Source organism: Thermobia domestica, chromosome 5, assembly GCF_964235325.1.
Source record: "Thermobia domestica chromosome 5, izTheDome1.hap1.1, whole genome shotgun sequence".
Taxonomy (NCBI): domain Eukaryota; kingdom Metazoa; phylum Arthropoda; class Insecta; order Zygentoma; family Lepismatidae; genus Thermobia; species Thermobia domestica.
In genome coordinates this window covers 178,814,573-178,829,832 of record NC_137458.1, presented here as the reverse complement: position 1 = coordinate 178,829,832, position 15,260 = coordinate 178,814,573, and the positions used below count along the sequence as shown (strand labels likewise).

At 34.0% G+C, this 15,260-nt stretch overlaps 1 protein-coding gene across 1 annotated transcript in view; it reads right to left on the bottom strand.

The window, feature by feature from the left end:
* The window catches only part of apolpp (retinoid- and fatty-acid binding glycoprotein apolipophorin), a 248,875-nt gene that overhangs the window by 167,941 nt on the left and 65,674 nt on the right, over window positions 1-15,260 (bottom strand). The window contains exons 13-16 of the mRNA XM_081759450.1: window positions 13,910-14,119; window positions 12,946-13,122; window positions 6,384-6,571; window positions 4,082-4,342 (exon numbers count right to left, since the gene is read on the bottom strand). Coding sequence (XP_081615576.1) covers window positions 4,082-4,342; window positions 6,384-6,571; window positions 12,946-13,122; window positions 13,910-14,119 — 836 coding nt within the window. The remainder of the gene's footprint in view (window positions 1-4,081; window positions 4,343-6,383; window positions 6,572-12,945; window positions 13,123-13,909; window positions 14,120-15,260) is intronic.

Genomic DNA, 15,260 nt, shown 5'->3' with positions numbered 1-15,260 from the left:
GAGGGAGGTGCTAGAGCTTATGGTGGTAAGAAAGAGAAGGATGGAGAGAAGAAGGCGACAATTGATGGGAGGAATCCAAACAAAAATCGCACGTGAAGGCAAAAAGGTTAGCTGGAAACCATGGTGCATGGAAGCTTCTTAGTTATGGCAAAGTGACCTGTCAATAAGGCAGAACATTAATGATGATGATACTATAATAAAGCATATTCGATTTTAAGGTTTCAGTGTGTAGAACTAGAACTGGAATCCATCCAAAACCACAGATGGTTATCAAAATAATAGAAAATGCATCTTATCTTACAAAAAAGTGCAACTTAGCACATTAACACGGGATTGGACTACCTTTTGCCCTCAGAGCAGCTCTAAGGCGAAATGAAATGATATGAAATGAAATCTTTGAGTTTACGTCCCACGGTTATGCCGGTTAGGCTAAAGGAGACGGTGATTATAAGAAATGAATGAAATGGTGGAATGAAGAAAGTGGGAGGAAACGGGAGAACCCCGAGAAAACCCACGCACACGGTGTTTGTCCACCACAAAGTTCACTTGGCGGGTTCTGGGATCGAACCCGCGACCCCAAACACCAGAGGTGAACGCTCTGCCACTGAGCCACCGCGGCCCCTTAATGCGACATGAAATGGAGCCATAGTGCGTGAGTAGTAGAAAATGGAATATTACACCATTCCGCGTGCAGTGCTCCATTCAGTTCCATAATAGAGAATTAAACCGTAAATCTGTGCAGAATTCGTGTTTCCGAAACGGACCACAGATTTTCAATTATGTTAAGGTCCGGAAATTGAGCAGGCCAGAGAAGTGTTCAACATCATCTCAATGTTCCTCAAACCACATCACAACAGCTGCAGCTGTATGAATGGCGTGTCATCATTCTGGAACATGGTGTCATTGTTCAGAAACAACATATACACCATAAAATGCATATGGGGTCGTCCGTCACATGGCGATATAATTACAATGACATGACTGATGAGCGTCAGCACAGGACTCATTAAAAGCCACAATATTGCAGGTAACAACATCACAGAGACGCCGCTATGTTTCATGGTTGGGCGAGACTGTGAATCAAACGCTTCATTAGATGTTCGACACACATAAACATGGTTCATGGTTTGAAATAAGGTAAATAAGGTGAACTCATCCGACCATATAACACATTTGTAGTCATCAGTGGTCCATGTTGTATATTTACGATACCATTGTCGATGTGCAAAATCGTTATGGTTCCTTATCAGCAGTTCACCAGTGCAAATCGACTCAATATGTTCACGTCATATAACTCTCAGCAGACTGTAAGATTATCAACATAAGCTGTAGAAGGTGCTCCTAAAGTTCCTCCGTTACTTCCACCGCAATTGCACCATGGTTCTGAGTAACAATACGCTTTAATGTTCTACAAGATCTATCACTTATTAGGGAAGTATATGAAGTGGTACGCGGGGATCTGTAAGTGTTATATATCGTTGGAAAGGTCATACCGAGTATACCTCACATGTGAAATATCTCACTTGGATGGAGCCTGTAGGGGGGGTGGCGACCATTTGAAAATCAGAACAAGGTACGCTCCGAAACACCAGAAAACATGGATAAAATAGGAAGCTATGATATAATTGTTTTGAGACGCAGTATATATAGGTTTGAAAGGTAGCTGAATACGAATCTAACATCAAATGTTTACAAATCAAAATGGCGGATCCAACATGGCGGACACATTACAAAAAAACAAGGTATGTATCTAAAATTGGGTATATAGATACATTCGACGTAGCTATGAATAAATCGAATACCAAAAACTGTAAAATTCAAAATGGCGGATCCAATATGGCGGACAAAATGCAAAACACTGCTATGGAACTGAAAGCAAGTAGATAAAGACTTTCGTGGTCGCGGGGTACGAATCCAATGCTAAAAGTGCAAAATGCAATATGACGCATCCTATATAGCGGACAAAATGTGCAAAACTACAGAATGGACGTATATGTATCGAGACGAACCTGGGCTCCGTCTCGGTTTAGAAAAGTACATCACAGTCTCGAATTTGAGACAAGATCGAAACTACTCTCGATGTCAGTACCATCCCTACTACGGAGAGTGGACATTTGTCATACATATTTCTCACAAGTGTACACGGTATAATGTGAAACCGGAAAGACAGTTATGGAAGCATAACGATATTTTATACACGCACTTTTCATTGTCACTGTTCGGATCTTCAGATGGTATCTGCCAATAGTCGCAACGTATCCTACAGGCGCCATTCTTGTGAGATATTACAGATGTAAAGAATAGTCGATGTGAGTTTTTCAACGATATATAACACATGTCGATCCCCGCGTATTTGTTCGGGGGCGGGGGAGGAAATTGGTAGGAAAATAATTATTGTCTATGATTGCAATCTGTTCGTATCATAAAACTTTCATATGCGCTACAAAACCTGCCCTGCATTCTGTGCCTCAATTTCGGCATGATTGTATAGGAAAACACGCTCCCTGTTTATTGTAAAACATCATCTGCCCCTATTTGCCCTCTTATGCACTATAGGAATTTTTTTTTTTTACTATATGTCTAAAAATAACATATGCCCGTTCTGTACATTTTGTTTTTCATTTTCCGTCCTCCACATTGGATCTGTCATATTCCATTTTGCACTTTTCACATTCAATCTGTACTCAGCGACCACGAAAACATATACCCAATTTCAGTCCCATAGCAGTGTTTTGCATTTTTTCCGCCATATTGGATCCACCATTTTGAATTTTACACTTTTCGGTATCCGATTCATACATAGCGAAGTCAAGTGTCTCTATATACCCAATTTTAGATACATACTTTGTTTTTTGTAATTTGTGTCCGCCATATTGAATCCGCCATTTTGATTTATAACATTTCTTGTTAGATTCGTATTTAGCTACCTTTCAAACCTATATATGCCGCGTCTCAAAACAATTACATTATAGCTTCCTATTTTGTCCATGTTTTCTGGTGGTTCGGAGCGTGCCTTGTTCTGATTTTCAAATGGTCGCCACGCCCCCTACAGGCCCCATTCAAGCGAGATATTTCACATGTGAGGTATACTTGGTATGACCTTTCCAACGATATATAACACATGCAAATCCCCGCGTACCGCTTCATGTACTTCCCTAGTTAGAGTTTTCTTCTGACAATCATTTCTCGTATCAATGTAGTTTTGCACGAGTTTTGCAGATCATCATCACCTTGGACACAGTCTGTTTGCATCACATGACCGAGGGCTCACAATTTGCCACCTTTGGAAGTCAAAGAGATCCCTATTTTACATCATCACCGTCTGCTCAGTTCAGTACACATTACTACCATTTTACTGTTTTCACGACACAAGGAGTTTGCCCTAGCACACCACTACCAAAGTCCTAACACTGTGATCGCCTCCTAACCATTGCCAATTAGATGTCTTACGTGTTTCGAACTTTAGATGTTTCTATTGTTTTGATACCAATCTGTACAGCATATTGTAGTGTTATTGTATAAGTTTCAGGTGTTTAGTGTCTAAATGTTTTTGGTGTTAAATTGTGTTGTGTGTAAATTAAAAAAACAAATTCAAAAATCTGGGTAAAGAAGAAAAGAAACAAAGAGCTCTTACACCAGAACATAATTTGGAACTTTAACCGTTTATATTAATAAATATATAAACCTAAGTTAAGAAAAGCAGGCTGTAAATACAATCTAGTGTAAAATACAATCTACAAGGTACCAGATTAAACAGTCAAGAGTCCTACCTCAACTAAAGAGGCAACACATAATAAACAGAGAAAGGAAAATAAGGAGTAAGGGCTTTTTCTCACTTTAATAGACAGGACAGTAACGATGATCGGTAATATACCAAATGAAACAATGGCAGGGGGAGATGGTACGCCTATTTAAAACATATAAAAGAAAAAAAAATCAAAAATAGTATCTCATTATTTTTTTTAGCGTTTTCGTTAATGTAGAGGTACATTTTTGTAACGTAAAGTAGCGTTTATGTAACTTAGAAATGTATTTCTAATACCGCACAAACTGATGAACAATGCTTAAAAATTAAACCAACCTATTTCTTACTGGAAACGTAAGTGGTGTTTCTACTTCTTCTTCTGAATGCACATGTTGAACTCTGTACAACTCTGTTCTTAAGTCAATGATCTCCTGTTTAGCCAATGGGAGTCCAATATTCACGTCAAGGCCAGTTCCACCAAGAGTTTTGACGGTGACATCAACACCAGTTGAGGAATGCAAACTTCCTACAAGTCTTATTCCAGCTTCCACTGCATAGGCATCCACTGACAATAAACCAGAGATTTCAACGGAAGAACTGAAAAAGGCAAAGAAAAACTAAGTGACATTATTCATTTTTGAGTAGGGTATTTTAAAATTTATTTTCTTTGATCTAGCACAGATCAGAAACTGACATCTTGAATAAAAGCTTAATACATTTCCACAACATTACAAATTCACTACATGTTTAGTATTTCATTACTGAAAGTTAATTGCATTCAAGAATATAATTTCTAAACTTTTATTCCTAGTAAATAATTTTATTATAGTTTCTACTTCCCTCATCACAGTTGAATTAATTTTGAGATATTTTAAGTTTTAATTCTATTACTTATTTCATGTTTTAAATTATACTAATTTGTGAAAATTATTAGAGGGTTAATTAATTAACATTTTACCATACGAACGTTTTATTGGCTTTCCGTTAGCTTCAAAAATGACATTTTACAAAGACACGTTTTCCACGTACTTCGACCTACTCATTAAGACTTGTGAGGAAGGTCACACTTATGGAAATTAAATTGTATCACTTGAAACTAAGGGAATAAAGATTATCAGATGTATTAGTTGCTGTATACAACAATTAGTACATTAAGAAATTTTTCTTGTTTTATTTTCAAGCAAAAATTCTTTAATTTTTCCCTGGTAAAATGTGACTTCTCTCACGAGTCGCAAATATAGAATATGGTAAAATTATCACCTGGAAAAAGCTTAAATTTGTTTCACATTTCAGTGGATAAACAGCACTGGAAAGCATATATTCTACGGAATAATCTTTACTTAAGATGAAACTTAATATTTATCTATAAAAAAAACTACAAATCTTCTTTTAAGACCATATCACTTGTTGTTTTAAACTAGTAGATTTAAAAATCAGCATTGAATGGTAAAGTTCACAAACAAAATTCAATTGCTTCCACAAAAACTGAGTTACTTTGAAAATTAAAGTGAATTTGTTGAAGTTATACTTCAAATTTCCTAGTTTTGCTTGAAATTCTTAGTCAAAAAATTTGCTAAGTATAAATTATTAGTTTTTCTTCTTCTTTTTTTTTTTTTGGCTTAATATAGGATGACTAAACTTTTGTGTGTCTCGTTGGGTAATTAGACAGAATTGATCATCACAGAAATAAATAATCGCTTGATGTCATTTATATATTGTTTGATACGTACGCAAGTAATTAGGGATTCATTCGGTTCAGTACTTGCACCTGTCAACTCAGAAAGATTAAGGATAGTTGAAGTAGAGATCTTGTAAACTATGAAGAAATTGTATATCACACTAAACATCTTCAAATTTACTCGGTTCAGAAAATGTCAGTACTAAACATGTTTCAAGGACAATTTCAAGAAGTGTTCATATATATTATGCACTTACTTTATAGGTAACTTACTGATTAGAAAAAATAAAATCAACCCTACTTGATACTAAACACATTTATCTTATGTTTTGAGTTTATGTGAGCTGTCTGAAACTAGAGAGAACTAACTGCATTTTCATGTTTTGTGGGAAATTGGTGGTGGAAACATTGACAATTTGATACGAACTGCTACCATTGGAAAATAAGTTTCACGTAACCGTTGTATCAGTTTGTACACTCATTTTCGTGTTGGTATAAAATTTGTTCAGGAATTCGCGTAACTCAAATGATTTCGTGGTTAAACTAAGAAATCGGCAATGTTAGTTCACTCTGGTTTCAGATAGTGCATCTATATCATGAAAAGGCAGTTAACTTTTACCATATGAATTCTGCTAAGAGTTTCGTTCGCTAGCCTAGAGTTTGAAAGAATATTTACTTCAGGAGTTGTAAATTGTAAGTTTGTAAATTTGAACTCTAATAGAATTATATTATTTTCCTCTTTTATGTGCAAGTTTTATCAACATATATCTGTTTTCATCGCTTTGAAACTTCAATCATTATTTCTTCATTACACATTTACATTATCATCTATCTTGCTTAGTTAGGAAGGTATAACGTGATGATTCAATCTTAAGATTTAATTTCTATTATTACGATTATAATGTATTATTAATGTAAAATTTTAAAATTAGTATTTCACAACTTTGACGCATTTCTTACCTTGGGATCAATTTTAATCGTGCATCGATATTTCGTGGGTTCCTCAAAATAGCTCTTAAGTCAACACTTCCATCTAGATCAACATTCAAAGCTGCTCTTCCTGTTGCTTCTAATTGAAGTGGAAGGCCTCCAGCAGTTGGGTAAGTTATCACAGAATCCAAGAAAGAGATGTAATTCCTACCATCTCTCTGAGAAAATTCAAGTAATTGTAATTAAAAGTAAGGATATGGCTGAATTTTGAAATTAATTTAAACGTAGAACTTCTCGCCATTGCAATACCAAAGAATTTAAGAAGATTTTTCAACTATATACACACAATGATTGGTATTATGTTAACATAATTGTAGAAAAGTTAAATGATTATGTTATAGACACAAATAGATTAAACAGGTTTATTTTGAATTTTACAAAAGTTGAAATACTTTAAAAACATCTTTGTTAAATTATGTATTATTTTAGGAAATTTAGCAATTGTCATGTCTAATACAAAAGAAATTGCCAATTATGAATTGATAGCCTAGAAAATAGAAAATACAGCATTTGGTTTCCAACAACCTTGCCAGTTTCAGTGAGTCAACATCTAACGTTATTTGTTTTCCACAAGAACTTCACATCCTTTCGCTAACTAATTTTCCAGTAAGTAGATATGTGAGATGGTGGGAAAATTGGAATTGGATTACAGATAACTTCTGAAGATATTCTATCAGAAGGACAGACTATGCTGACCGATGAGAAAATGAAGGATAATTTCTGAAGGATTTTTCATTCTACACTTTAGCTCAGTGGACTATATTTCTCAAGTCCAACATGTACAATACAAATTTCTTATGGGGAAGCTAAAGCAAAGTAATTGTATAGGGTATAATTCGTTTATATAAAGACTGTTGCAAAAGATAGTCTGTCGATGCATTTTAGTTTGATAGGTTAATATCTTAGCTACATTTGATAATAAGTTTATTTTCTTTTTTAAAGAAAGAATCATTCAATCTCTGGTGTGTCCTTCCGGAGTCAAAAACCATAGAGGTCCTTAGTTATGTTTCTTCCTGGCATACTTTAAGCGCCTCCGAAGCTAAGATAAATTAAATTGCGATTACATGTCACATTTATATAGAAAGTCGTTTATTTAGCAAAATGTGTCCCAGTGTAGTCGCCTCACAGTTAGATTTTATCCCCGGACATAATTTTCTGGAAAAAACTCTGGCTCCTAGTAGAATTCTTTGTTATATTTTGAGCACTGGCTCGCTTATATTTCTATCCAATTTGATTTCTGAGTAACTGCTCTTTCCGATCATTCTGGAAACTGTTTTCAAGAAAAAGATCATTAGAACTCGATTTACTGAATGAATTGGCTCAAGTCTTGTCATAATGTATAGTGTTATGTTTGTGACCTTAACAACCACTACTATAAGTGTGGAGACAGAAGTATTTCTGTGCAAGAAAATAATAACTATAAATATAACAATAATAAATTTTAAACTCTGAACTCTATTAACAAATGTTCATCTTCAATAGATGTGTTTCTGCGAGATTATAGTTTTCGTCACCCACTAGGAAGTTTGCGAGTTCGAGAATAACTGTCAGCAATATATGGCAGACGAGTAGCACACAGGATTAGGCCTCGGGGATGAATGCTGCGTATGGATGCGAGTAGCGCGGATTTGTGTGTGGGACAGCAATTTATGAATACTGAAAATAATAGTTTTATATTACTTGATCTACAATATAACATGTCTGGAGGTAGACGATGCCACCAGGGGAACGCTTTCTTCCCTACCTCATCTAGCAGCATCACTGCTCAGAATGAAATATAAATGCCCATTCATGACTATGTGGGCAAAAGTATGTAGAATAATATCAATAACAAAGTACTGTAAATTCATTTACTAAGTGGAAAGTCCTTTGAATCTGTTCACAAAAAAGATAGGGTAAATAGCTAAACCAAAGTATGAACAACTAATGAACCCACGTTAACTAATCCAAAATAATCCACACTACCGAATTAGTAATACTAACAACTCAAATAATTCTACTTGACAACATTGTTTCAAGTGCTTCTTTATGTTTTTCTAAAGTACCAGCATTTCCTGAAACAGTTTAGTTACGTTATTAGACAATACATTCATCCAAATTTTCCTGAGTTTTTCTCTTCAAGTATGCAAAGTATGTACCAGACTTAAAGATCACGTAAAATGTGGTAACTAAATTGATTGTCATTACTGACAAAAAGTTAAAGAATTCACACTTGAACATGGTCCTGCTTAATATCATGCGAAGTAAAGTACAAAATCTAGAAATGAATCAAAAGCAAACACGGAGAAATCACACGAAAAAATAAAATACGTTAGATAAACTAGTTTATATTTGTTTATATAATTTTATTTACTTTTCTTTTGAGATTAAGCTATGGAGTCGTGAACGGTAGTACGCCGTGTTTTCGGCTATGACAGTTTCGTCAAGAATAATAAGTCTACCACGGAAGTTAAGCTTGAGCCGCCATTTCAATATCCACAGTAATCAAGCTGTTGGGTTGGGTTAAAGCATTTCGTGCACGAGGTACATTAATGAATAAAAGCTTCAACGGACTACACGAACGGCACATACTTCCGAAAATGTGGAAAAAGTCGCCGTGCTGTATAGTCCAAGTTGATCGCTTGGAGACATGTGTCTTTAACTTGGCGTCAGCATTCGTTCAGTCAGGCATGTTTTACATTTATACCTGCGTTTCTACCCCTACAAATTGAGTGTTATGCAACAGTGGAAGCTCGGGGATTAAGCACAGCGACTGAAATGTACACAAGAGATGGAAACAATTGTTGAGCAAAATGATAACTTCCGTTTGTTTATGGGTGATGAAGCTCAGTTTCACGACATGACCTTTAGCGGGCATCGGTCTGACGAGCCCAAGATCTTCAGTCCACGTTGATATCTATTACACCATGGAGACGCTACTTGCAATGGGAACGATACATTGAGTGATGTGTTCTTGAGAAACAAACCACTTTACATCGAAGCTTTTACCTCGCTTCGGTTTTATTGTGTTCACTCTATGTTTTCGTACAATGGATGGAAAGCAAATATATTTTTCGCTACGGTGTCCAGGAATACTGTTTTAACTGATCAGAAAGGAAGACTCTACTGGTGAAATGATATGAGGTAATGTGTCGCATTTGGCTTCCATACCATCGATAACAGCAAGGGCAGAAGATACTATCCCACGAAAAACATGCATGTACTTGTTTGGCACATGGCACCTATTATAATGGTCCTAGGTCTCTTTCATCCTTACCCATTCCTTTCTTTCTATCCAGTTCCGCCTGCAATGTGATCGTCAAGGGACGTCATCCCTCATACGTGACTTGCGAACATGGTCATAGGTGCTAAAAACCCAGAAATCTAATTTCTAATCCTAATCCTAATCTGTATAGTTAATATAAATATATTATTTTTTAAATCTCCATTATCTGAGAAAAACTTTACAGTACAACTGATTTTAGTTCGATCTTAAGGCAGTGTGACTCGAACTTTGCGCAGAAAACACTGTATTTATAGCCATAATGATTATGACCTCCTTATGTGAACCTGTGCCGAGAAATATAACATCATACACAAATTATTTTTAAAGGTATTATGTCTTTTTTGTCCAAAACACGCTATATATATCGTGTTTAGTGACCCCACCTAGTGAGTCGCTAGCGCTCTCGTCTTTGGTGAAAGCGGTTCCGGGTTCAATTTCTGGTGGAGACACACGGTCGAAAAAGTGCAACCGCTTCTTCAGGATTGAGGTTTTCCCTGGGTTTCCCTTATTCACACCAGACAAATACCGGGATAATACCTAACACAGGCGGCTTCATTCCGTCACCAATCCTTTCGTTCTTCCCTTTCATTGGATCGAGTGTTCAGGAACGTTATCCCTCATATACGTGATTGGCTAGATGACCTTAGATGCCGACAGCTCAGAAATCTAATTCCTAATCCTAATAATTTACATTTATATGAGATGTTATATATATATATAATTTTGAATTGATACATTGATTCCTAATTTAATTGCAGATAAATATATAACATTTCGTGAGTTGAAATAATCACTTTTACTTATGGAATATAAATAATTAACAGTTTGGAAGCGGACTGTGTTAAATAAGAGACAAATAAAAAGTATCATTTCTCTTCATACTATAACATGTATAAAATGTGTTTCTAACCGCTTTTCTCTCCGAAACTGATATGGTAACATCATAGTGTGATCTGCTACCTAGTGAGAAAACTTTACCGTAAAATTGATTTGAGATAACTCTTAAATAAGACCATTGTTTACCATTCAAGACCATTAAACCGATGAGATCAACAAAATTTGTATTGCGTTTGTAAAACTTCAGAAAGGAATCGATTCCATGTATTATGTCTCTTATAGGTTATATTATTCAAAGTTTTCGTAATAATGTTTAGAAATATATATACTATAATTCTGATAGTGTTTTAACTTTTCACCACAACGCCCCGATCTGGAAATTTTCTAAATTAATGATACTATTTTAGTAAATTGATAATAATATTATTTGTTGTTTCGTTAGATTTCCGGTCTAACATTTGTTTAAGATCATAAGAAAGAATTATATTTTAAAGCAATTTTGATAAAAATATCGTTAAGCAAGGGTAAAAATTACATTGGTGTCACTTTTTTCCGCCTATCAGCTTGCGTATATCTGGGGCCGAGAGGGAAACTATGCCAAGTCACTTTTTGGTGGAAATTGAGTTATATTTTTCTTACATTAGTAGGAAGGACCCTAGGAAAGTTTTGAGATGTGGACAACTAGAACACAGAAAGTAAAAAAAAAAAAAATATCAATAAACAATCGACGCAATTCAACAAACTAGTCTTGAAAACACTTTTTTGCTTCTCCTGTGAAATCAATATTTTATGACTTATACTACTTTACTTTTCAGCTCCAGATATAAGCATAAACTACAATCAAAAATTTTAAAAATTGTTAAAAGGAAAGATAAAGTATGTCATAGCTCCTCTCCCTTGTCTAAAAGAGTACGATGCGAACTTATAAATGAAACAATTCTTTCGCTATCAGTGATTGATGTCTGGTACACACCTTTATAACTATAACTTGTCCTCATTCATGCTTTTTTCCCTATGTAGTTATTGATCGTTGGTATACCAAAACAACCTTCAATTATATTAGTTTCCGTGTTATAATGTTTTTGTTCAGTAAGATTACAGAAAGTTTGTTCCTCTCTTACAAATCATCTGCAGACATGAACCTCGGCGTTGGAAGACGAGTAATGCAACATTAGAATTTAAAACTTTCTGTTATATCTTGCGATATACTTCATCCTATAGAAATCACAGACCGTAAGTTTATGATCGATAGAGACTCATCTTTACCAAATGATTCAGATTTTAGTTTAATTGAAGAATATGTACAATATAACTATTGTATGCAATCGAGAATTCTGGAATACAATCACTGAATGAAGAAGGTACAAGATCACATCATTACGTAACTAAGGTGTCTCAAGTTAGTTTCAAATTCGTTGCTAACCTAGAGAAGAACGTCTCTCGAAGAAACAATCGACCAGTTTCGTGGTTGTAAATAGAGCAAATCAAGTTTGTGAGGAGAAAGAGACATAATATCACGTTAAAATATTTTGAGAACAATGTCCTCTCTCATTCCTGAATTGGGATCTTCTAAAATAGAAACACTATCTTCACCTTGGACGTTTATCGTAAAATCATCTATATAAGGGATCATAATCTATTACCCAGGTTTCTAAAAGACATGTTTGACCTTCTTTCTTATATTCATCATGATATCTTCTTCTTCTTTTTTTTTAATTTATCAAGAGGAAGCACCAAACAGGATTGGAACTCCATGAATAATGGAAATTCTATATTGTTCCTCTGAATATTTCATTGCTCGTATGTTTTATCAGAGATTCGTGATATTATAATTTTCATGTTTGAATTCTACTTCACCACTTTCATTCGCAACCTAAATTCATCAAACTTCCTTTAATTATTGACTTACACAATTGTGTAAGTTATATTCATCTGTTACGAATTGAAACAAATGGAAAACTAGTCAATTTTACACCATTATTACTTTAATTACTTCCCATACCAATGTTCAGTTCGTTCCCCATATGTATTTACTTCCTCGATACTTATTATAACTCGAAAGTATATTCCTCGAAAGTATAATAAAATTCCTTTTAAAAATAGGATTAAGTATCTTGTGGTACCAATGGACTAATGGACCAGTACCTTTCAAATAATAATTGGTAATGATAGCTAAAGAACATATATTAGAAATATATATTTACAATTGAGGAAAAAAAGAATTAAGATTAGTATAAATTATTTTTAGTTGCCAAATTGAATTCTGAAAGATAAACTCAGACGACAGTAAATAAACAAAGCAAGGCAAAAGAGATTAATAGTTTTATATAATAGTAAAGTAGAAACCTTTAATAATTCCTTAACTTTCAATAATAAGGGAAACCTACTGTATCGTTATAAAAGGTTTATATTTATTAGTAAGATACTTACTCTATAATTTCTAGCAGTATCTAGCACTACATCAACCAGATCAAATGCCTTATCAATAATGTAATCAGGATCCAACTGATTTGCGCTTCCATGTAAATCTCTGTATAACAATTCTTGATTGAAGAATTTAGCACTAACATCAATCACTATATCACGGTCTGGATTAGACACTCTCGACTGTAAGGAAAAAATATATACACATATAGATAGATAGATAGATATAGATATAGATATAGATAGATAGATAGACAGATAGATATACATATAGATATTTCAAAGTTATAAAGTTATAATTAACATTACAGTGTAATGATAAATACTGTTATTAATCAAATTATTTTTGCCTGTTTTTATTGATATTAAAGAACTATAATGCTTTACGAAGTACATTATCTGAACAAATGAGTTTCCACACGTAATACAAAACGGAACTTGTTAAACATGTTCCTTTACAAATAATTTTAAACTTCGAATAGTATTCTTGTACATATCTATTACAAGTTGGAACTATTGTTACTAAAAATAATATATATGTATCACATATCCATGGATTTCACAAGCCAATCGTGGAACGTTAAACTTAAACATTTCATTTCATTTTGTTTCACAAGAAAAATATACCTAAATTACTATATATAAATTACTATATCAACTTTATGATTTAGCCATCGTGAAAACAGTTGCCAAACAGATGTAGGAATTTGCGTATATTTAATGTAATTTCCATTCTATAGCAAGAGAGAAAGATAAGAAATTGAATACATAATTATGTATGAAATAATAACCGAAATAAGATTAAAGAATCGTACTTAAGGAAATATTCAGTTGGACACAACTCCATCTAATAATACTATATCCAGTTATGAAAGTTTGCATTCTTGTAACGAGTTTTTAATCTTCCCTGTAGTATTCCTATTTCTCTAAACTACACATAAAGTTCAGATTAAAGTTTTCGAAATATTACCTTCTTTCCAATTTGATTTATTTGTCCTCTTGTGATAGAGCGTTTGCTTCTAAGTGATTGCTCTGCACGTGCTTTTATTTTGTTGGCAATTGTGTGTATATTTTCTCTTCCGTCTCTAAGAACGTCACTAAAATCTGTTCTCCTCAAATATCCATTAGGACCAAGAATAGATTCTAAAATGTATTCGATGTTTTCCACTCTTACACCTACCTATAATTGGAAATGATAAATAAATAATTAAGAGCATCCTAAATTGCCAACATAATGCCAATTTTACGATATTTTCATAATATATAATAATATTACATAGACAATATAAGTATAGGAAGTCGGTAAAGTATTTCAACTGTATGTTTGGTTTATTTCTGTAAGTATTTGCAATGAAAATTTGAAACAAAGACTTTAAGGACTTAATCGATACATTTTATCAATTTCTTTTAGGAGTTTGATTGTAAAGAATTGATATTGAAATTGGGAATACTACACGTCACATACCTTAAGAGAAAATTGCCTGTAAAATAAACTATCATTAATGGTTGAAGATTTGGTTATTCTACAATAAAATTCTTTTCTTTTTTTCACAATACACTAAAAGCACAGAAAAATAAACACACTGCTGAACAAGACTGCACTTATTTAATATAAAAACACATTTACACGTGACGTTTCGATCTTCTAGCCAAGATCCTCATCAGACGTACACTCATCACAGTGTATGTCTGATGAGGATCTTGGCTAGAAGATCGAAACGTCACGTGTAAATGTGTTTTTATATTAAATAAGTGCAGTCTTGTTCAGCAGTGTGTTTATTTTTCTGATTTTATTTGCAAGACGTATGACTATGATTGTGTGTCAGACTAAAAGCACGAATTAGGAGTTTAAGTGAACTGAAAGTGACTAGTATATAATATAACTAATCTATCTAGGAATTATCAATAACAAATCATTATAATTTAGCATTGTAATATTATAACATTGTAATATTTTCATATGTACAACTATAGATAAAGGATCATCCAAAAAGCGCGCCAGTTTTGGATTGTCTGGCAAATGTTTGTTTCTCGGTTGCCGACATTGTTTTGTATTGTTCCTCTACCCACAAACATTCCGATTGTCGCTTTAGTCTGAATTTCTCGCATTTCTTCAGTCTGTGTCTAGCCGTGAAGCAGTTCACTATAGCGCAGCGTGTGCTAATTGTGAAAACTTTTTAACAGAACGGAGAAAGTTATGCAGAAACTGTCAGGTTCTAGGGCGAAATGAGGCATCGAATGAATCAACAGTTCACAGACTTATGAAAAAGTTCATTGAAACGGGTTCAACAGTGAACACTAAAAGTCCTGGGCATCGTCGT